A 22,264-nucleotide genomic window follows, 5' to 3' on the forward strand; every position below is an offset into this window, starting at 1 on the left:
TAGCCTTAGGAAAATCCAATATGCTATATAATCTTTAACTGACATTGATGTTGATTTTGTGATCCTGACGCAACTCAGTCATTACTAGCTTTTTAATACATAATGGTACATCAGCCATTGTGAAAAAGGAAAGCAAAAGAAAAAATGATATGGCTCTAAAGAGTTGCCTGGGATAAATAGATGGAAGCTATTTAAAGTAAGTTAATGATGCAGCTTAGCATTTAGAAAGTTAGAGTGGGAGTGTGAATCATTGTCAGAAGAATTGCTAATCACTGTTATTTAAAGTAGTGGTGCACCTTGAGCTTCATTAAATATAAAGTGTTGGTAACGTTTGGAGCTATTATACCTGACAATCGTGGGTGGATGTCTTTTCTCTCTCCCCTGTCCCCAATCCTGCAGTCTTTTTTGTTGTAAGGCAGGAATACTGTCAGCATATGAGCATCCCTCAGTTTAGGAAACAAATTATTGTGCTCCCTAAGGCTACCAGCATGAGTTTGACCAAACTGCGGGAGGCAGTGGAAGACAGGAGTGCCTGGCGTGCTCTGGTCCATGGGGTCATGAAGAGTCGGACACGACTAAACGACTAAACAACAAAAAAAGCATCCTGGCAGCAAATATTTATGTCCTTAGCAGAAAGGCATGGGGTTGGGGGGGGTGTGAACAGGTAAAGAGAACAGAAAAATACCACATTGGATTCCAGCTTGCATTGGGCTACATGGGAAAGCAAAGTGATGTAGAGCAGTGTTTCCCAACCGGTGTTCCGCGGCACACTAGTGTGCCGTGAGACACCGGCTGGTGTGCCGTGGGAGGAAGGCGGGCGAGTCGGGCGGTGAGAGGCGGCGGCGGCGGCGAGGATCCGCGTCGAGCCGGGGGCGGCTCCGCGGTGGTGGTGCCGAGCGGCGGGGCAGCGCGCGCAAAAGGGAGGAGCGCGAGACAGCGGAGGAGGAGGAGGCCGGCATGTCCGGGCAGCAGCAGCAACAACAGCAGCAGCAACTCCCGCCGCCGCCCCCTCCTCCGCCCGCTATCGCCGCCGCCGCCTCAGCTGCCCTCGCTCTGCTGCCTCCTCCCACCCCGGCAAGGGGGAGGGAAAAAACTTTCGCTTTTGTGCGTCCCTCCCGGCGTGACGCTGCGCGCTGACGTCACGGGGCGGGGCTTTAATGGTGGTGTGCCGCGAGATTTTTTTCCGGCTAACAGGTGTGCCGTTGCCCAAAAACGTTTGGGAAACACTGATGTAGAGAATAGAGAACACTGTCCCTTTCCTGTTCAAACTGAGTGACTAACTTGGAGTACCTAGGATCCAGTTTGTGTTGCTTAAGACAGGGTGAGAGGTACTGCATTTTTCGCTCCATAAGACGCACCAGACCACAAGACGCACCTAGTTTTTGGAGCAGGAAAACAAGAAAAAATAAATCTGAATCTCAGAAGCCAGAATAGCAAGAGGGATCGCTGCGCAGTGAAAGCAGCAATCCCTCTTGCTCTTCTGGCTTCTGTGATAGCTGCGCAGCCTGCATTCGCTCCATAAGATGCACACACATTTCCCCTTACTTTTTAGGAGGGGAAAAAGTGAGTCTTATAGAGCAAAAAATACGGTAATTGTTTCTTGTCCGGTCAGCCTGCACAGCTGGGAAGACATATGGTAAGATTGACCTGCCTTCAGAATAGAGAATAAGGAGGCTCACATCACTCTTGAATATGCGGGAAGAGAAAGAAAAAATAAGGATGAATAAACTTGTACAGTAGCTACTGCAATCAAGCTCTCCTGTGTCCTTTATGGGTTTTCTTGCAGATCCCTGCAGATTTTTCATTGATTAGTTCTATAGCATAAAATATTGGATGCTGAGTGGTCTAAAGTTGCAGACTCAAGCCAAAGCCAACCCTTATGCCACCATGTGTTCCCCTTAAAATGCAAATGAGGTAGTTGGTTTTGCTCCCCCTGTCAGTCACTTAGAGTTCTGCTCCTCAGAGTAGAATCATAGTATTGTAGAATTGGAAAGGACCCAAAGGATCATTTAGTCCACCCCCAGCAATGCAGGAATCTCAGCTAAAGCATTTATGACGGATGGCCATCCAATCTCTGCTTAAAAACCTTCAAGGAAGTAGAGTCTACAACCTCCTAAGGAAGACCTTTCCACTGCCAGTTTCTCAGAAGAAGCTTTGCTGTTGCCAGTGATAAGCCCCACCCTGAGAAACTGTTGAAAATCTTTTCCTTTTCCTGGATAAATCAAGTGAAATAGCCTCCTAGTTTCTCCCTACAAACAGGGTGGAGAATTTAAAGAGGTCATATACTGTACGGTATGTCTAGCTCTAGAAAACACAGTCTTAGCAGCTCACTAAAATACTCATTAGTTTAGATTAATTTTTAAATCACTGTAAACATGTCGGCTCTTGCGTGCTGTGGATTTTCCAGTAAAAAAATAGTTTTTGTTTTTCTAACCAGACCCTTCAACCTCTTCTGCAACATTAGATGTTTTCTAATGTCTCATACTACCAGTGTGCCAAGAGATAATGTGGAAAGATGGCTGAGAACCACAGATTTCTTTTTCAAATATATATATATATATCCTCCACCTGTGCTAAGCTTTGCCCTATTTTTTCTTAAGTAGGTTTATTTCTGTTTATTTCCAAAGGCAGAATTGCTGAGGTGTGGAGCTTGTACCATTTTATTAATGTTTTCCCCCTCTCTCGCTAGATTTTCAAAATGCTCTAGGACTACTTGATACGCATCCTGCCTCTATAATAAAGCCACATCACCTAGTTTATTTTAAAATCTACAAGAAAATCAGTTGACTCATTTCTCCCCTACTTGAATGTCATTCATTTTTTTAATTTACATATGTGTTAAATTAAATTTTCTGTTGAGCTTGGCTGAGTGCTATGCTTAAAACGAAGTGTCTGGCATGTGTCACAAATTACTTTTATTATGCACATACACCTCTGTGTTACAGGTTTAGTTTTCAATATAAAAGTAGAAAGAATGCAATTTATTGATTGATTGCATTTCTAGCGCATTCATCATGGTTCACACAATCCCAGAGTAAAGAACACTAAAGTCCATACATACATACATACATACATACATACATACATACATAATTTGTACGCTGCCTTTACACAGTTAAAATCATGCTGAAGGCAGCTTTCAACATGAAAAAAATACTTAATACATAACAAAAGTAGTTATAAACAATAAAAACAGCAAAAAGTACACAAGCAAATGGAAACAATTTTCACATAAACCATAATATCTAAAATAAAGCTACAAAATATTAATATCAATAACAGCAACAACTCCCATCAGAAAAACATTTCATTTAAATGCAACATATAAAAACAAATATACTAATCGCTGAACCAGTGCCAGATTTACGTATAAGCTAAACATGCTATGGCTTAGGGTCCCACTCTCTTGGAAGCCCCCCCCAAAAAAAAAAATAAAGGGGGGGGAACATGGATGTACATTTCCAAAATATAAGATAAAAAACAAATAAAATAAAACCTACATACAGCAACAGTGTTTTGTGTTGTGTAGGCTCCTATGATGTAAGTAATGGGCCCTACCTGCTATATAAAGGCCTGCCATTAGGGCCTCATCAAACCTAAATCCGGCCCTGGCATTGAAACTTCGTTAGAGTCACAGCTGAGAAAAGAGGGCATTCCAGAGTTGTGGGGCCACATACTGTATCTGAGAGACCTGTGGCATCATGAGAAGCACACCCCACTACGACCTCAAAATCCAGGCAGCTGTAAAAGGGAGCAGGTGATCTTTCAGATACCTGAGTCCCGAGCCATCGAGGGCTGTAGTCAAAACAATCACTTTAAAACCAGCTTGGCAGCCTGGCAGCAGTCAGTGCTGAGCTTTCTGCACCAGTGTTATATGTTAGTGGTAAGCTGCCCCTGCAAGCAGTCTTGCTGCTGCATTCTGCTCTAACTGCAGGCAAGATAATTTTGCAGGCCTGCTTAGATCTAGTTGAGGCCAAGACAGAGGCACTATCATTGGATCAAAGAAAGGCCAATCCAGGGCAGAGACTCTGGCTTCTTGCTTCTATTATTTTGAGTTAGCTTCACATTTGTATCTCAGCCTTCCTCTAATGAGCTCGGGCTGGCAATTACTGGCCCAAGGTCACCACCTGTTCTTCATGGCTGCATTTCGATTCCAGTATGCATCATACAATTTCGTTTTAATATTATTAATGGAGTGGGTGGTCCTAATCTGCCTCATTCTTTCGTCTACTGCTGGCATTCACTATGCCAAAACCCCTGATTAAGTTATCAGACAATTCTGTGTAGAGCAAGTTAGTATCATGTTTATTTTCATTTTCTGTACAGCTATATTGAAACTATATTAACTCTCCCCAGGATTTTGACAAGCGAGCTTATATAATTTCTAATATATACTTTTGTTAGGGTAGAAGGGGGTAAGGGTGAAGCATATCCAAGCAATATGTTTCTTGGAATAGGCTTGAGAGAGTGTAGCCCAACCTTTGCCATCCAGGTGCCCTCTAGAGGTTTTGAGCTACAACCCCCAATAGCCCTAGCCAACACGGGTTCTGGTGTAGTCTCACAAATGTACCATGCAATCCCACCCAGTACAGCCCTGGTTCCAAGAATGTAGAAGATCTTGATTGTGTTTGATTAAGTATTCTCTGCAACTCCTGGTTGTATAATTCAATTCTGGTGCTCATTATTTCACGTAAATTTAAGTTCTTTCAGTCTGTAGAGATCTGCACCAATTTGACAGCTTCCAAAAGTATAAAATCAATCGTACATATTTAAATTATGATGTCAGCTCTTCAACAAGAATAAACTTCTGCAGTTCATAATGTGCTTTCAATCTTTACAGCTTCAAAGAATGTATTAGCGAGTGCAGTTCAGGAACTGGAGGCCCTGCCCTTTATCTTTTTGTACTGTAACATATTAACTGCTGGAACTTTGGGCACTATGTATAACAGAGTGTATTCTGGCAAAGTTACCGCTAAACAGGATCTACAGTAGGCACCAGAAAGAGCATCAAAAGGGCAAGAATCATTGTCCATTCGTTCCAGTGATTGTAGACTTTTAGTTACACAAACAAGGAATTGGTGTTTGTGGCAGCCAAGCACTCCAAAAAACATGATGGAAACCCTACGATCACTTCACCTTCTAGATATGAGTCCCTTTCCCCCCCAAGTGTGGGTGCTGATGCACATGTAGCCAAAACATCGCCATCAGTGCACAAGAGATGAGTTATCAGCTGCCCCAGGTGTGTTTTGTAGAAGTACCCCCCCCCCCAAAATGGGAAGGGATCAAAGAAGGGACACCCTCCCGAAAAAAAGGACTGAGCATGCACAGTGGCAAAGAAATGCTGACTTATTGATGAATGGGTGGGACAGAAAACTGGGTGGGAGATTGCATGGAACAGAATGCAGTATTCTGGAGGAGAGCATGGCTGGCTACAACACTAAACAGGAGCACTGTTACACTTCCTCATTTTGTTACAGGCCCTACCTGTCTATATTTTTCTCACCTTTTCTCACCTTTTGTCAGAGAAATGACTGTACAGTGGTACCTCGGGTTACATACGCTTCATGTTACATACACTTCAGGTTACAGACTCCGCTAACCCAGAAATAGAACCTCGGGTTAAGAACTTTGCTTCAGGATGAGAACAGAAATCGTGCTACGGCGGCACGGCGGCAGCAGGAGGCCCCATTAGCTACAGTGGTGCTTCAGGTTAAGAACAGTTTCAGGTTAAGAACGGACCTCCAGAACGAATTAAGTACTTAACCCAAGGTACCACTGTATTGTATTGTTTCATCCCTGGCTGCTTATTGTATTCACAATAGTATTTCAACCCTCTTCCTACGGGACCGCCTCTCCTGGTATGCCCCGCGGAGGACCTTAAGGTCCACAAATGACAACACTTTGGAGGTCCCAAGCCGCAAGGGGGTTAGATTGGTTTCAACTAAGGTCAGGGCCTTTTCAGTACTGGCCCCGACTTGGTGGAATGCTCTGTCACAAGAGACTAGGGCCCTGTGGGATTTGACATCTTTCTGCAAGGCCTGCAAGACAGCTGTTCCACCTGGCCTTTGGTTTGGTCTCAGTCTGACCCTTATGTTTTCCTCATGGTTTTGATCTATGGCCTACTTTTAAAATGAGGCTGCATTTTAAATTGTATTTTAACCTGTATTTTAAATTGGTCCCCCCTATTATGTTTTTATTGCAATTTTACTGGTATTAGCCGCCCTGAGCCCGGCTCTGGCCAGGGAGGGCGGGGTATAATTATTATTTTTTTAATTCCTCCTCTTCAAAACTCATTGTGGCTGGCTGGGGGAACAAAATACGAAGCTTGTTAGATATAATTCTGATGTTGAGGAAGGTGAAAGCCTCTTCTTTGTGAGAGATTAGATGGCCACGTATCAGGGATGCTATCATAGTGGTTTTCCTGAATTGGCAGGAGATGGACACCGTGATCTACATCCTGTTTGGAAAATGAGCAATGAAATTAAGACTCAAGTTGGACATCAAAGGCAGCAGTCTCTTTTATATTAATATTTGTGTTTGTTTCATTTGTTCTTCTCTAGATGCAGTGTGCATTGTCAGTGCTGCCATGACATTGCCACATTCTGTGTGTCACAATGTTGTCCAGTATTGTGCCACTAACTGCGAGAGCATGTGGATCGGAGCGGGTGATCCTTGGTATATGGGAGGCCACAGTAATGGCGATGACAGCTATAGCAGCCATGGACTGAGCAGCAGAAAATAATTGGCATGGGATAGTGACAAAAGTACTAAGGGAATTGTAGGTTCTTTTTAAAAAAAAACCCCGCCTCTGAGGGAAATGTCAGTATGTCTGTTTCAAGAAAGGTGTCAAAAGCCTGGGTAACTCTGCAGTTCTTCTGTGAGAAAATTCTTCAAATCTCCCTAGTTTTTAGACAAAAGAAAAATGATTTACTTATTTTTAGGACAGACCTAGCCTGGTCCATTTGCTCTTGTTTCTAGAGCTTTTCTTTAGAGACAAGAACAGGATGTGTGTGTGCTTCCACAATGACAGTAATTTACTTTATTCAGAATATTTCCCCACTGCTTAACTGCAAATTAATGTTTGTTAATATTTTATAATGTTTAATATTTAATCAAGAATTTTATACCCTCCTACCCTGAAAGATATGTTGAGACAACACACATTTTTATCAAGCTGATTTGTACATATGGGTGCTGAAAATATAATAGATTCAGTTTATTTCTTTTGAAGCGCAGTTTCAAGAATGAAGAGTGAGAAAAGTAACATCTTGGTACCCTTATGTATTGATTCAAATTGTACTCTGGGCTACACAAAATATAGCAATAATTAAACTTAAAATTGAGTACCAAGGGAAAGAATCATTTATTGGATGTAGTTCTCAGTTTCAAATGCCTGTGTCTGTCCTAAGGGCTATTTGTACTGCTTTCTGTGTAATATTTTATTTAAATGCACTTTTAATGCCTGTATAAACTACCAAGATAAAATTGGATTGTAGAGAAAAGAATGCTGTTCTACTAAACCTCTGTGTGATGCAGAGAAATAAATTTACAATTTTACGAAAGACCACTTCCTTCCCTAATGACACTCTTGGGTGTTAAGATGAGCAGAGTCTTGGTAGAAGTTCAAGGTAGAGATCAGGAGAGGACATTATCTGTGATAGCCCCTAAGATGTAGAATTCCCTTGCCAGAGAGGTGTGCCTGTCACTTTCATTATATAATTTGTGTCCTATACTCTGGGTTTTGACACTTGAGATTTATTTTTTTTAAGGACCCAGAATGTTCTTGTGACTGTAATTTGTTTTAAACTATATTAGATACTGTATTTTTTACATTTCTGTAACCCACCCTGAGACCTTGTGGTGAAGGGTGGGTATGAAATTGAAGTAGTAGTCATAATAATAACGTCTGCTATTAGATTCTACTAACTAAGGGGTACATAGGGAAATGTTGGTTTTCCTGGGGTTTGTGGTATTTGGTACTAATTTGCAAACTTACAGTATACAAATAATCTGCTCATTGGATCAACACTTTTGGTTCACAGTTTATACAATAACAGAGCGAAATGTAACACAGTATCTACCAGATATTAATTCGAGATTTTGGCAAGAGTTCTTCTGAGCTCGGCTGAAAAGATGAACTTCAGAGACTCATTAAAAACTGTGTCAGAGGAGAAGCATATTTTACAAACCAGCTTGGGGAACATACAATTTCGACTGGAGAAACAAATTGAGCAGAAAGAAAATCAGTCCTCCTTCACTGCTCTGGTTAGGTTCACCATCCCCTGTGGCTGACTTTTTAATTATTTTTTTAAAAAAGTCATTGAGAAACTGATCTTAACCCTCTATTTGGGTCCTAAAATGACATTTTTGTAAGGAAAGAAAACAGTTGAAAGTTTCTGTGTCATCTGATTCAGACTGACATCATGCGAAGAAGAAGGAACCTTGTTTGTCTTCTGAAGAAAAGCTCTTCTCCTGTTCAGTCCTAATACTCCCTGCCCCCCATCCCCAGTTGCTTTGGATAGCGTGTGTCACCTACCTTTCTAGTGCACCATCTGAAATCAGGGTGTTGGGCAGGCTTTAGAGTGGTGTGTACATGTTTTAAGGTTGTGATTTAAGAATTACACATGCATTAATTCTAGGGTGCAACTGATAAAACTGGTTGCGTGTCTCCCAGAGGCAGCGAAGGAACCAGTTTTCAAACTGATACTAGGATAAGTGTATTCCAAAGTCTGGCAAGTGTTGCCATACTTTTTGCTGCCCTTGTGGCAGCTCATAGATGTTTACCAGTCCAAGAGCAAATAACAGTAACCCAATCCTGTCTGTCTTTGTTTGCAAAGATTAAGCGGTTTTTATGACAGAGTGGCACAGCAGAACAAACCATTACCATCAGCAAAATATAGGATTTTGTTTGAACTGCCTCCTTGCAAATAATTCAGAGTGCAGCCGCTGTGGCTAGTTCTTTAGAGCAGGATGCTATTGTTATACTGGCGCTTTCACAATAAACCTTTAGGTGCCAGGCAGAAACGTTCCTTTTTAACCAGGCCTTTGCCTGACTTGATCTACATCCTATACCCTTTCAAAAATGCTGGCTCTTTGGGGTTGTTGTTTTTTAATTGGGTTGTTGTTTTTATTTTGATTTTATGTATTTGATATTTTATGTGAACTGCCCTGAGACCTTCAGGTATAGGGCGGCATATAAATCAAATAAATAAATAAAATAATAAAATAATTGTGCTGGTCCCGGGGGGGGGGAGGTTACCGTTGGCGTGGTCAAAGTCCGGTCCTGGGTCACGAGTCTGGAAGCAGTTCACAAAGAGCGAGGCGGGGTCTGAAGCAGGAAGCCGGGCGGGGACGGGAACTCTGGAAGAACAGGTCTGGGTCCGGGCAGAAGCAGGTATTCAACGACGTTGCTCCCGCAACCTGGGACTGGGCTGACTGGCCTTTATCTTCTCTGAGGCCAGGGGCGGTCCTGGCTCCCCAGGAGACCCGCCTCTCCTGGCCTTAAGGCGAGCACTCCTCCTGGGAGAAACCAGTTCCCTCCGCCTCTCTGCCCTGAGCCTCTGCAGCTCAGGAGAGGCTGGAGGGTTACTGGACCCAGGGGGAGACTCACCTTCCCCTGACAGGGCTGGGAGAGGCGCACCTGTAGGCACTGTGTCCTCAATCACCTCCGGAGCCAGAGTGGAATCACCTGGTGCCTGCTCCTGAGGATCCGGCATAGGTGCAGGCGCTTCAGATCCAAGGCCCTGCCCCAGCTCAGCCGGCCCTGGAGGCAGGGACTCCTGTTGTAGGCTGGGGTTCCTCCGGTTCAGCCTCTGAATCGGATTCCCAGACCATCACAATAATAAAACAACTTGAAACTATGATTAATTCTTTAGTATTGGGTACCATAGTGCTTCTGGAAGAATTTCATTTTTCGTTATTGTCTTGTACATTTTTCAAGAAGCAGGGAGTAAGAAGTGGCTTTTGTAATCAGCTTTTAAAACATGCTTCTTTCTAATTGCCCTCCAGGTGAAACGATGAGAATTGCTTCGTCAGAGTTTGCCGATGATCCCTGTTCCTCTGTCAAGCGAGGCACCATGGTCCGGGCAGCACGGGCTCTGCTCTCAGCTGTCACTCGCCTGCTCATCCTGGCTGACATGGCAGATGTCATGAGGCTTTTGTCCCACTTGAAAATCGTAAGACTTCTTCAATATGTTATGCTCTTGTATGTGCTGTGGTGAGCAAGTGGTGGAAGGGATATGGTATGCTACATACAAAGGAAGGACAACCAGGTTTATATGGGGCTTGTATTTTGTAGTTGCAAATATTTTGGGGAAGTATCATCATCAAAACCAAATATCCCACCAGTATTACTTCCTAGGCGTAACTCTGGCTTACTTCTGTTTGGTAGTGGGGGAAATTCTGGATGGCCACTGCTGGATCTATTCCTTGGGGTTTGGCTTGGCAGCTGAGTAGTGTATTTACTTGTTTGAATGCAGAAGTGCATCACAGATAGGAATTGGTAGTAAGAGTTGTGGGGAGCGGGAATTTAAATGTGAGCCCATTGGGATGTATTCAGACGCTCCATCAGACACACCTATTCAACATTACTATGTGTTCTCTGAAAAGCCATTGCTTTTTCACCATGCTTGGTTAAAGTTTCAAACTGAGAATGGATTTTGTTGTGCTCATTTAATGTCTATGTAAAACAATAATGACAGCTATTTTTTTGCTTTGTTACACTGGCCATATCATGAATTAATACAGACATCCACACATATTATTACATGACTAATCCATGCGTACTATGTGTAATGCATCACTGGGCTATGCAGGCGCCTTTCCGGTAGTGTGTTGTCATTGCCTTGTGGACATTATCACATTTAAAAAATGGAATGACCATAGTTGGCCTCACGTGCATAATAAGCCACAGACAAATTAATGTAGAGTCCCAATAGCTTTATGCTACCCCTAGAATTGAAGGCAGCAGCCTTGAATACCAGTTGCTGAGGACCATGAACAGGAGAGAGGACAGTCCTCACTTCCTGCTTTGTGGGCTGTTCAGAGGCACATTGTTGGCCCTGTGGAAAAACAAGATGCCGGACTAGACAGGGTTTTGCTCTGATCCAGCAGGGCTCATCTTCATTTTCTTATTGGGGCGTGGGGAAAGTGGTTTAGCCGTAACAGGTGCACACTGTGTGTGCTTCTTTGAGAGCTGCTTTTCAGACTGTCCTGTAACATAAGGAAGCTGTAGACTTACCACCCTCTTGTGGTAAAATTAAAGCACAGCAGTGTGCTTTTGCCTGGGAGCCACAGTATGAAATTAATTACATCCAAATGTCAGAACTCTTTTGATTGGAGATGGAAACAGCGAGTGCTTAATGAATCATCAAAGATGGGGGAAAAATATGAAAACCGCAGAGGAATTGCAGAGCGGCAAATGATTTACTGTGGGTTTGTATTTGGTTTGCCACTGTCTGCCTTCCTGCCTACAGAGGCATGTAACAAAATGCTTTGTAATTGGAGCTAACCAGTGTAATGATTGATTTTCCCATTCCTCTCTTCATAACTGAGCATTGCTAATTGTGCTGCTGGTGGAAGATCTGTTGTGTAAACTGGACTGAGCATAATGTTTATAATCTTTTATTTTCTTGATCAGACCCCCCCCCCTTTTCTGTCCCCTTCCTTTTCCCCTTCAAATGGCAGTAGAATGTTGTTTCCGAGGCAATGATGCGTTGCAACCTTTAGCTTGGAATGAGAGTTAGGCAGACTCTTCTTGAATTCCCCAGAACTAGGGTTTGCAATGGAAAATGCCAAATCCTCTCCTGCAGGAAGGTGACAGTCCATGCTTTAATGAACACAGTGCTTTTTTACTCAAAAATCAACCACATTACCCTATAAATATTTGCACAGCTAGCAATGCGTGTGTGACCATATTTTTCATTTCCTAATGAAGACTGGTCCAACTCACACAATCTCTTGACGCTGCAGACTTTCAAAGTCTGTGTTTGGCCTCAATCCCCTTTCATACAGATACTTGAAGGACATGGTTGTGATTACAGAACTCAGTTTTTATAGCTTATCTACAGCCCTCATATTGCTAGACTTGATTGATTAATTTGTGGGCATCATGACACATTAATATTTGGGAACACTTACTGGGAGGGTAGGAAAGGAAAATATGTGGGAACAATCTCTGTTCCCACCAACCCTCCATCTCATCTCAGTCTTGTGCTATTATCCAAGTTTTGGTGCTGATGCAAGGCCACTTAGCTCCTGTTTTGGTTCCTATCAATCATGTCTCCTCCTGGCTTCCTGCAAAACCCTTAGGAAACGGATGGCCCAGTTTGAGGAGAAACGGCTTTAAAAAGCTTGTGATGCATTCCCCTGCAGGTGTTCCACGCTGTCAACTCCCACTGGAGCAGATGGGACCTAGGTAATTCTGTTCACCTTTGGAAATCAGGCTGCTCCAGAGAAATTTCTAATTAATTATGTAGAAGTGTCGCTTGGTAGCAAGCTGGCTGAGCTAACAAAGACTTTGACCCTAAAAATAAGTCACTTTTTTCCCTGGCACTCATGTCCGGAACAAGGCACTGTTTCATACTTTCTGATGAAATATTTACACCTACACAAATCAAGCAGTGTTACAGAAATGACACTTTGTCCCTTAAATATAGTTTGCTGACATGAACGTAAATTTGCAGTGTTTTGCTGCAAGCAGACTTTCTATTTGTACCTCTACATATACCGTATTTCCCTGAAAAGTTTCAGAAGAGATGATCTGAGGCAGTTATTCTAAGACAGTTGCCTAATTCAACTGACATTTTCACAAATATGCAATAGAAACATCTAATAGCCTCACAACCTGTTGTTCTATGCTCTCCTTTTCTCTTACAAAACCCACCCACCCCTGGCTGAAGACATTGACATTAATTGAAAAAGGAGGGAAGCTGGTCTGTAATAGAATTTGTCAGCAACTTCATTTGCATAAGAATGGAAGTGATAGTGGTCCTCTTTATCCTAGGATTGTAGCAATTTTCCACGTCACAAAATTAGTATTTTTAGTGGTGGTGAAAAAGCAACTGGAACAAATTGCATGATGATGAGATTCTGGTTTTCACAGTAATTTTCTTAACTGTCATGGCAATCAGGAAGGTTTTGTACCTGCACTTCTTTTAACAGGAATGGAATGAGTTGATGCTATGATTGCTCAGTTATAAGCTGAATACTGTTTACCCGAATACTGAATATTATCTACAGGCACCTACTCAGTTATGCATGTTTACTGTAGAGCTTGCAGTAGTAGTGGCTTTCCTGTCTCCATCCAGGTAAAGTTTCAAGTGGTGAAGCTGATAAATGGCACTTTGAGGTGCAGAAGCTGCCTGGCCTCTACTGAGAGTGCTGAATGAATAAACTTCCCCAGACTGTAATCCTGATCCCCATTTAGAACAGAAGTGTAACTTCCTCTAAAACAGGTTGACCTGCAGCTACCTATCTGGATGAACTACCGTAGCAAAGAGTACCACCTTATCTGGGCAGAATCTTTTGTTCTCCCTCTTCCAGTCCATTGCCATACCCAAATACTGGTTCAGGACTACAGCCTCACCTCTATCTAATTAATCAGATTTTCACCATTTTTTCTTCATCTATGCGCTAGTAATCTGCGCCTTGTTCTAATTCTTTCAGATCAGGCCAAAGGTTCATCTAGTCAGCTTCCTGTTCTTGCAATGGCCAACCAGAACTCTTTCCAGAACTGGTAACTGGTACTGGGTGTCCATGAGTTAGGAGAGAAAAATAAAGCTTTTCTTTATTCACTCTATCAGCTCCATGCATAATTTTACACACTTCTATCATGTTGCCTTTACTCTCCCTTTCTCGAAAGTAAAAAGCCCCATATTCTTTAACCTTTCCTCATAGGGCTTTTGCTTGCCCTTTTCTGAACCTTTTCTAACTGTAGAAAACTGTACATAAGTGTTCCATAAGTGGTTACCCCATAAATTTGTATATTGACATTATGATATCAGCAGTTTTATTTTTAAGTTCTTTCCAGATGATCCTTAGCCTTTTACACAGCTGCCATGTTATGCTAGCTGTACTTTAGCAAAGCTTATTCTTCTATATGCTTGTTTATTTTATCTTTAAAAATACTTTCCACCAGTTTTCAAGGGACAGACATTAAGCTATCTGGCCTGTAATTTCCAATATCTCCCTTTGATCTCTCTCTCTCTCTCCCTCTCCCTCATTCATAGGCGCCGACTCCATGGGGCTTGAGGGGGCCCGAGCCCCCTCAAAAATTCGTTTGGGGGGGCTCAGCCCCCCCAATAATCTCGGGCGGCGGTGGGCGCGTCCGCGGCTTTTATAGGGCGCCCGGCGCGCACCAGCTCAATAACGGGCACCGGTGCGGCGGGGGGCGCCGGGCCGGGGGAGGGGGGCGGCCGGCCTGTCTCCTTGGCAACCCCATTGAGCAGCGCCGGCTCCCCCGGGAGGGCCATCCCCCCGCGCCGCCGATCGCCAACACCGCCGACGCTGTGGCTGCCCGAGCCCGAGCCCGAGCCAAAGCCCGAGCCAAAGCCCGAGCCCGAGCCAAAGCCCGAGCCCGAGCCAAAGCCCGAGCCCGTCAGTCAGTCAGGAAGGAAGGAAGGAAGGAAGGAAGGAGAAATGGGGAGGGAGACGAGGGAGGAAAATTGCGCGCAGGGTGAAGAAAGGAGAAGGGCGAACGAGACGAGCTTCCAACCCAAAAAAGGGCTGGAAGACTGGGAGGATGAAGGATCGGGAAAGAAAGCGACGCCTTCCCCGCCCGCGACGTCGCCCGCTTGTCATTGGCAGCGCAGCGGGCGCCCAGAGGGGCTGGGCACCGGCGCAGGGCCGCTCCACAGCCGCGGAGGACAGCTGCGCGGCTAGCAAGGTGCGCCGCGTAGAGCGCGGCCCTTGTGTGGCCCGGTGGCCAGGCAAGCTCGGGCGGGGACCCCCATGCGAATCTAAGACGGGAGAAGAGGGCAGAGCAAAGGGGGTCCCTTCCCCAACCTCCGGCTCTGAGACTTCCCTGCGCCCCAGAAAAGCGAAAGGATTTTCTCTTCTTCTTTTTTTATAAATATTTTATTAAGTTTTCAAATACAAAGTTAGAAACATACACTGAAGAAAAAAGTAAAAGAACAAGAAAAAGAAAAGAAGAAAAGAAAACCAACCATTCAACACATTTTTATATAACTAACTGGACTTCCTCGCATCTCCCTTACCCTGCATTCTTTATAATAAAGATATCAGCAAATTATTACCTTGTTTCGTACCTTATTTTGTACTTATCAAATACTATACCTCTAAATTTAACATACTTTTCATCAGTTACTTATATCTTAAATTAAACATAGTATTACCTTAGATTTTGACCTTTTCTTACTTAAAATATAATTTCCTGTTTCCCAAATCTAATTGCTGAAGCTATAGTTTCCGAATCGTATAAATTTTTAACATTCATACAACTTATATTGTTTTTGTAAATAGTCCTTAAATTTTTTCCAGTCCTCTTCCGTTGTTTCTTCTCCCAAATCTCGGATTCTGCCAGTCATTTCAGCCAGTTCCATGTAGTCCATCAATTGCATCTGCCACTCTTCCAGTGTGGGCAAATCTTGTGTCTTCCAATATTTTGCCATAAGTATTCTTGCTGCTGTAGTTGCATACATAAAGAAAGTTCTATCCTTCTTTAACACTTTCTGGCCAACAATGCCCAAGAGGAAGGCCTCTGGTTTCTTGGGAAAGGTATACTTAAATACCTTTTTTAACTCATTATAGATCATTTCCCAGAAGGCCTTCACTTTTGGACAAGTCCACCAGAGGTGAAAGAATGTCCCTTCAGCCTCCTTACATTTCCAACATTTATTATCAGACAGGTGATATATTTTTGCAAGCTTGACTGGGGTCATGTACCACCTATAAATCATTTTCATAATATTTTCCTTCAAGGCATTACATGCCGTGAATTTCATTCCGGTGGTCCATAACCTTTCCCAGTCCTCAAACATGATGTTATACCCAATATCCTGAACCCATTTTATCATGGCTGATTTGACTGTCTCATCCTGAGTGATTTTCTCTTCAACCTGCCCTCCATCCTCTTGCAGAAAACTCTTTGCCTGCCCTGCCCGTATCTCGTTTTTGCTTTTTAATTCCACACACGCACCCTTCGGACTTCGTGGCAATCGGGCGCGCGGGTGCGTTTCCTAAGAGAGTGAGGACCCCCGCCTCCTCCCCACCTGCTCCCTCGCCAGCCAGCCAGCCGCGTGCCCTAGCCGGAGAGCCCCGGCCGTCCCCGTCGCGCAATCGGCTGGATCTCCCTTCAGCAGGCCGTGCTCACAACTCGGCCCAGGGAACCCCAGCAGCGGATCTCCGGCCCAGCTGAAGAATCCAGCAACAAGCCCCCTCCTCCCCAATCGCTCCGCCGAAATACGCTCCAAAACCCCCCAGATAGGCCGCCGGCCGCCAAGTCTAGTGGCGCCCTGAGCGAGGGTCTCTCCCCAACACCGCCACCTCGAACTGCGTTCTCCCGGCTACCCGAGCGAACCAGCGGCAGGACCCCGGTATGGGCCCCCCCAATATTTTTTATAAGTCGGCGCCCCTGCCCTCATTACAATGGTTATTTTCCCATTGTCAGGTATAGAGGGTGATCTGAGGGACAAGTTGCATATTTTTGTTAGAAGGTCAACAATTTCACATTTGAGTTATCTGTCACCTCTGGGGTGGGTGCCATCTGGACCTGGTGATTTGCCAGTTTTTCTTTTGTCCAGGAGGCCTCAAACTTCATCTCTCATCTACCTCATCTCCTCAGACTCCTTTCCAACAGAAGTTAGTTCAGCCACTGGGATCTTTCATATACCTTCTGCTGTGGAGACAGATACCAAGTATTCATTCAGCATCTCTGCAGTCTCCTCACTCTCCTTCAGCATACTTCAACTCCCTTGTAATCCAAAGGTCTGACAGTTTCCTTAGCCAGTCTTCTGCTATGAACGTATTTTGCTGTTGCTGGTCATTATGGGATTATTATTTTTTTGCAATGTGCTCCTCTCTTTCTTTCTTTCTTTCTTTCTTTCTTTCTTTCTTTATCTCTCACTGTTTGATCATATTTGTTTGGTCAAAGTTTGGGTTCCTTTTTGTTTCCCTCATTTGAAGGAAGCCTTCATGCCTCTAACAGCTTCTTTTACTTGGCTTATTAACCAAACTGGTGGTATACACCAATATTTCTCAACCTTTTTCCGACCATGGCTCCCTTCCGACCTTGTTTCCTTCCTGTGTCCCCCTCCCGTCGTACTGGTAGAAAGGTAGCTATTTAAATGTTTTGTTTGTAACAGCAACCCCCCCCCAACACTTCACAATTCTTTGATATTTGCTCGCTGTTCCAAAAAAACACGACTTTTTGCATCTTTCAGCTACTACCACAGCTACTACTACAGGACTAATGACCAGGCACACCAGCCAGTCTTGGCTTTCAACATTGCTATTAGGAAGTCTCAGAAAAGAATGTTCCTTTTTTTCTATCATAATTAAATAAGTCATGCCCGTAGTTCTGCTGATTAGATCATGCACTCAAAAATTCCTAGCAAAGCTACCGGTATTTGATGCTGGAATTCCTAGATCACACGCCCCCTTCCACTTTACCCTGTACAAAATTTGTAACTGCTTGAATTAATTAAAATACCTCTAGCTACTTCGTTGCTGAGTGACCAACCCAATAACTTCCTTCTAACTGAATCCATAAATATTAAAATTATTCAGTTGGTCAGTATTAACCCCATTGGTTTTCCATTTGTAAACCGCTAGTCGTTTTTCAAATACTACAGTTTTCATTTTACTGTAATTTAACATTTTTCTCTTTAATAAAACTCTCACAAATATCCAAGTAGTCCCTTATTTGTATTATATAAATGTGGGCTACTGATGCACAATAAGTCTGAAAGCTTAGAATCATCTCTGCTAGCTGGGAAATATTGATGGCCTTTGCAATCTTCTATATTGTTGACATAAAAAATTGAGAGAGCCCCAAAAGGCATCCCTATGGGGAATATACTCTGAGAAACTCACTCTAAATGTCTGTTCTGTTCCTGTATAGAGTTTTCTTCAGGACTGATGCTTATCTATGTTGGTATTTAAAAGTTTAAACTAGAGCTGTTCTTTATTGACCTGGTCAAAGGCCAACGCTAAATCAATAAAAGCTACATATAGCTCTTGTCTTGTTCTTTCGACGTATTCTTAAATCAAATGATTTAAAACAAAGCATTGATTGATGGTACTTTTCCATGTGCAGAATCCTTCTTGCCTTCTGCTATAATTTGTCCAATTTTCAAAATGAGGTAGTTGATTACCAATGATTATGTTCACATGGCATGGTAAGCCAGACTATGATTTACCTTGACCAATTTTAGGAGCAATCCCAGTCAAAAAATAAGCAGGCAAATTTTGAAATAGTTTTAACTTCCTTTTTAAAGGAATAACATAGCAATGCTAGATTCCAATCCCTTTGAGACTGTACTTGTGTTGTTAATACAGTGGTGCCTCGCAAGATGAAATTAATCCGTTCCGCGAGTCTCTTCGTCTTGCGGTTTTTTCGTCTTGCAAAGCACGGCTATTAGCAGCTTAGCGGCTATTAACGGCTTAGCGGCTTAGCGGCTTAGCAGCTTTAAGAAAAAGGAAACAAACTCGCAAGAACTCGCAAGACGTTCCGTCTTGCGAAGCAAGCCCATAGGGAAATTCGTCTTGCGGAACGACTCAAAAAACGGAAAACTCTTTCGTCTTGCGCGTTTTTTCGTCTTGCGAGGCATTCGTCTTGCGAGGTACCACTGTAAATATAACAGGGTTGGATTTTGGTTCGAAGATTTCTGCTGGAATCACAACTTCTTGCTTTTTTGGGGGGTGGCTGTGGAGATAAAAGGGTTGGTATTGATCTAGTGAAATTTTCCTGTTATCGAACCTCTGGCACTGCCTTTTGTATAGAGGAAGCTGCAGACCTCCTGTTAGTCTCAGGCTGTCATCAGTGCCACCTGTTAAAGAAAATTCTGGGTTGAGAGACTGCTCAACAGCCCAGCTCGTCAGGGTACAAGTCCCCCACAGGTCCATGCGGTCAGTAAAAGAAGGAAATTCCAGCCAAGCAATTTGGAGCAAAACAGAAGTTAGTAGACTTAGATCCTTTATTGTTGCGCAAAAGGTTCAACAGCAGCGAGTGAACCCAGAGCATGGGGCAACTTTGACTTTTAAAACTTTCCCACCATATCCCAGAATACAGTTCACACAGCCTCATCAATACATCATTGTTACATCACTAACATGTCACAAAAGGGGAGGGTTACACAAGATTACAATAGACAGATATGTCAGGGCAACACCCAAGTATAAGATTAGAATAGGCAAACATGTCTTAAGTACCTACCACCCAAAAGTACAATAGAACTTCCTTTGCGTGTCTGGAGTCTGAGGCAAGTCTGGTGTTCAAATATATAAAAGGATGTCATATAGAGGAGGGAGAAAGGTTGTTTTCTGCTGCTCCAGAGAAGCGGACACGGAGCAATGGATCCAAACTACAAGAAAGAAGATTCCACCTAAACATTAGGAAGAGCTTCCTGACAGTAAGAGCTGTTCGACAGTGGAATTTGCTGCCAAGGAGTGTGGTGGAGTCTCCTGCTTTGGAGGTCTTTAAGCAGAGGCTTGACAACCATATGTCAGGAGTGCTCTGATGGTGTTTCCTGCTTGGCAGGGGCTTGGACTCGATGGCCCTTGTGGTCTCTTCCAACTCTATGATTCTATGAGATTTGGCTTCCCTTAGAGAACAATGAACCCAGCAATTGTCACCTCTGGGCATTTCCTGGGGTAGGAGGTGTGTATACATGTCTTCAAGCTTGGGGAGGTGGCAGGGGAAAGAGTCCCTTTTCCAAGGGCAAAATGGTGTTGGAATGGAGAAACTTGGCAAAGGGGTTGATTTTCTGATGTAAAGGACCCCTGACAGTCCAGTCGCAGACGACTCTGGGGTTGCGGCGCTCATCTCGCTTTACAGGCCGAGGGAGCCGGCGTTTGTTCGCAGGCAGTTTTTCTAGGTCATGTGGCCAGCATGACTAAACCGCTTCTGGAGAAACCAGTGCAGCTCACAGAAATGCCGTTTACCTTCCCGCTGGAGCGGTACCTAAGGCCGGCTCAAGCAGGTGGGTGGCACCCGCCCAAGTGAGCCCCGCTCAGTGCCACAAACCCTGCCCACCTGTGGGGAAGGGAGGGCGGATATTATCTACTTGCACTTTTTGGCATGCTTTCAAACTGCTAGGTTGGCAGCAGCTGGGACTGAGCAACGGGAGCCCACGCCGTCGCGGGGATTCAAACCGCCAACCTTCTGATCGGCAAGCCCAAGAGGCTCAGTGGTTTAGACCAGAGCGCCATCTGCTTCCCTTCTTTCTGATGTAGCTAACTCTAAATATAGAAATACATTTTTTATTATATAGATTTCATAATTTTATAAATAAATATTTTAATAATTCTATAGAAACTGGGCTGGGGTATTGTTTGGGTTTTTTGTTGTGGGTTGTTGCATATGCAATTTTATTATGATTTATGTGGAAATTGTTCAGTTTGGTTCAATTTGGTTGTGTATTTTTTGAGGTTTTATTTATTTTATTTTTATTTTATTTTATTTTATTTATTTATTGTTTATGACTTTTGTTATGTTGTAAGTTTTTTCATGATGTAAGCTGCCTTGACCATGGTTTGAACTATGGAAAGGCAACATACAAATATTAATTTCATTTTATTTATTAAATTTCTAGACGGTGCAGTAATCTCACCTAGATGTTGCTGGAGCATAGACAACAGAGGTTAGGCTATCCCTGTCCCTGTCCAAATAGGGGCATAGCTGGGCCACCAGCCAAAGCTGATGGAAGGCAGTCTGTGCCACTGAGCCAACCTGAGCCTCAAGTGGCAGCAAAGGATCCAGGAGTACCCTCAAGCTATGCACCCACTCTTTCAAGAGCAGGCAGTCTCCCATCCATCTGGCCTAGGGAACCACTAACAGTGCTTTAGTCCCATCCAGTCCACCACCAAAGCAAGACACTGGTCCACCACTTCCACTGCCATTCCTGCATATTTCCAGTTACAGATAGGTAGCCGTGTTGGTCTGCCATAGTCAAAATAAAAAAATTCCTTCCAGTAGCACCTTAAAGACCAACTAAGTTAGTTCTTGGTATGAGCTTTCTGTGCATGCACACTTCTTCAGAAGAATGTGCATGCACACGAAAGCTCATACCAAGAACTAACTTAGTTGATCTTTAAGGTGCTACTGGAAGGAATTTTTTTATTATTCCTGCATATGTAAAGGAGAAATAGAGCTGTGTGTCGTCAGCATATTGCTGACAATGCACTTCAAAACTCCGGATAACCCTACTCAGCAATTTCATGTAGATATTAAATAGCATAGGAGACTACATTGAACCCTGAGATACCCTACACTAAAGGCTCCATGGGACCGAAGAATACTCCCTAAGCATCACTCTTTGGAAACAACCAAATAGGACCAGAACCACTGCAATCAGTGCCACCTACCCCTAACTTGGACAGCTTGTTATTCTGCCCTTTGACCTGAAGACACTAAATAAATCAGAAATTCCGAGAAAGCTGCAGCAACCAGGCTTTCACATTGGCCTAATCTATTAGCATGCCTCGGCTGCTCATTTAAGGCACAAAATGGCAGGTAACAAGGCAGACAGTCCTTCAGATACTTGGACCCTAGGACCCTAGGACCCTAGTATACCTGAAGGAGCGTCTCCACCCCCATCGTTCTGCCCGGACACTGAGGTCCAGCGCCGAGGGCCCTCTGGCGGTTCCCTCATTGCGAGAAGCGAAGCTACAGGGAACCAGGCAGAGGGCCTTTTCGGTGGTGGCGCCCGCCCTGTGGAATGCCCTCCCATCGGATGTCAAGGTGATGGACAACTACCTGACATTCAGAAGACATCTTAAGGCGGCCCTCTTCAGGGAAGCTTTTAATGTATGATATTTTAGTGTTTTTTGGTTTCTGTGGAAGCCGCCCAGAGTGGCTGGGGAAACCCAGCCAGATGGGTGGGGTACAAATAATAAATTATTATTATTCTAGTGCCTTCTAGTGCTTTATATAAGGCAGTGCCTTACATTTGGCTGTGCAGATCCTTAAAAACAAATCTCATTTTTCAGCACAGATCCATGACCTGGCTGCCACATTCTGCACCACAGTGTGAAAATATATTTTTATAAAAGCACAAATCACACTCTCCTTGCACATAAATGAAAG

General features: G+C 43.7%; 1 protein-coding gene across 3 annotated transcripts in view; it reads left to right on the plus strand.

Annotated features, from left to right (window-relative positions):
* The first annotated feature begins 9,968 nt into the window (after positions 1–9,968).
* Positions 9,969–22,264, plus strand: part of LOC310685768 (catenin alpha-2) — a 408,841-nt gene continuing 396,545 nt past the window's right edge. For all 3 annotated transcript variants that reach the window (XM_083458664.1, XM_083458666.1, XM_083458665.1), the window contains exon 1: positions 9,969–10,175. In XM_083458664.1, the coding sequence (XP_083314790.1) occupies positions 9,984–10,175 (192 nt within the window). In that variant the 5' untranslated portion in view covers positions 9,969–9,983. The remainder of the gene's footprint in view (positions 10,176–22,264) is intronic.

The sequence above is a fragment of the Podarcis liolepis genome (assembly GCF_965112155.1).
Source record: "Podarcis liolepis genome assembly, chromosome: 9".
Taxonomy (NCBI): Eukaryota; Metazoa; Chordata; class Lepidosauria; order Squamata; family Lacertidae; genus Podarcis; species Podarcis liolepis.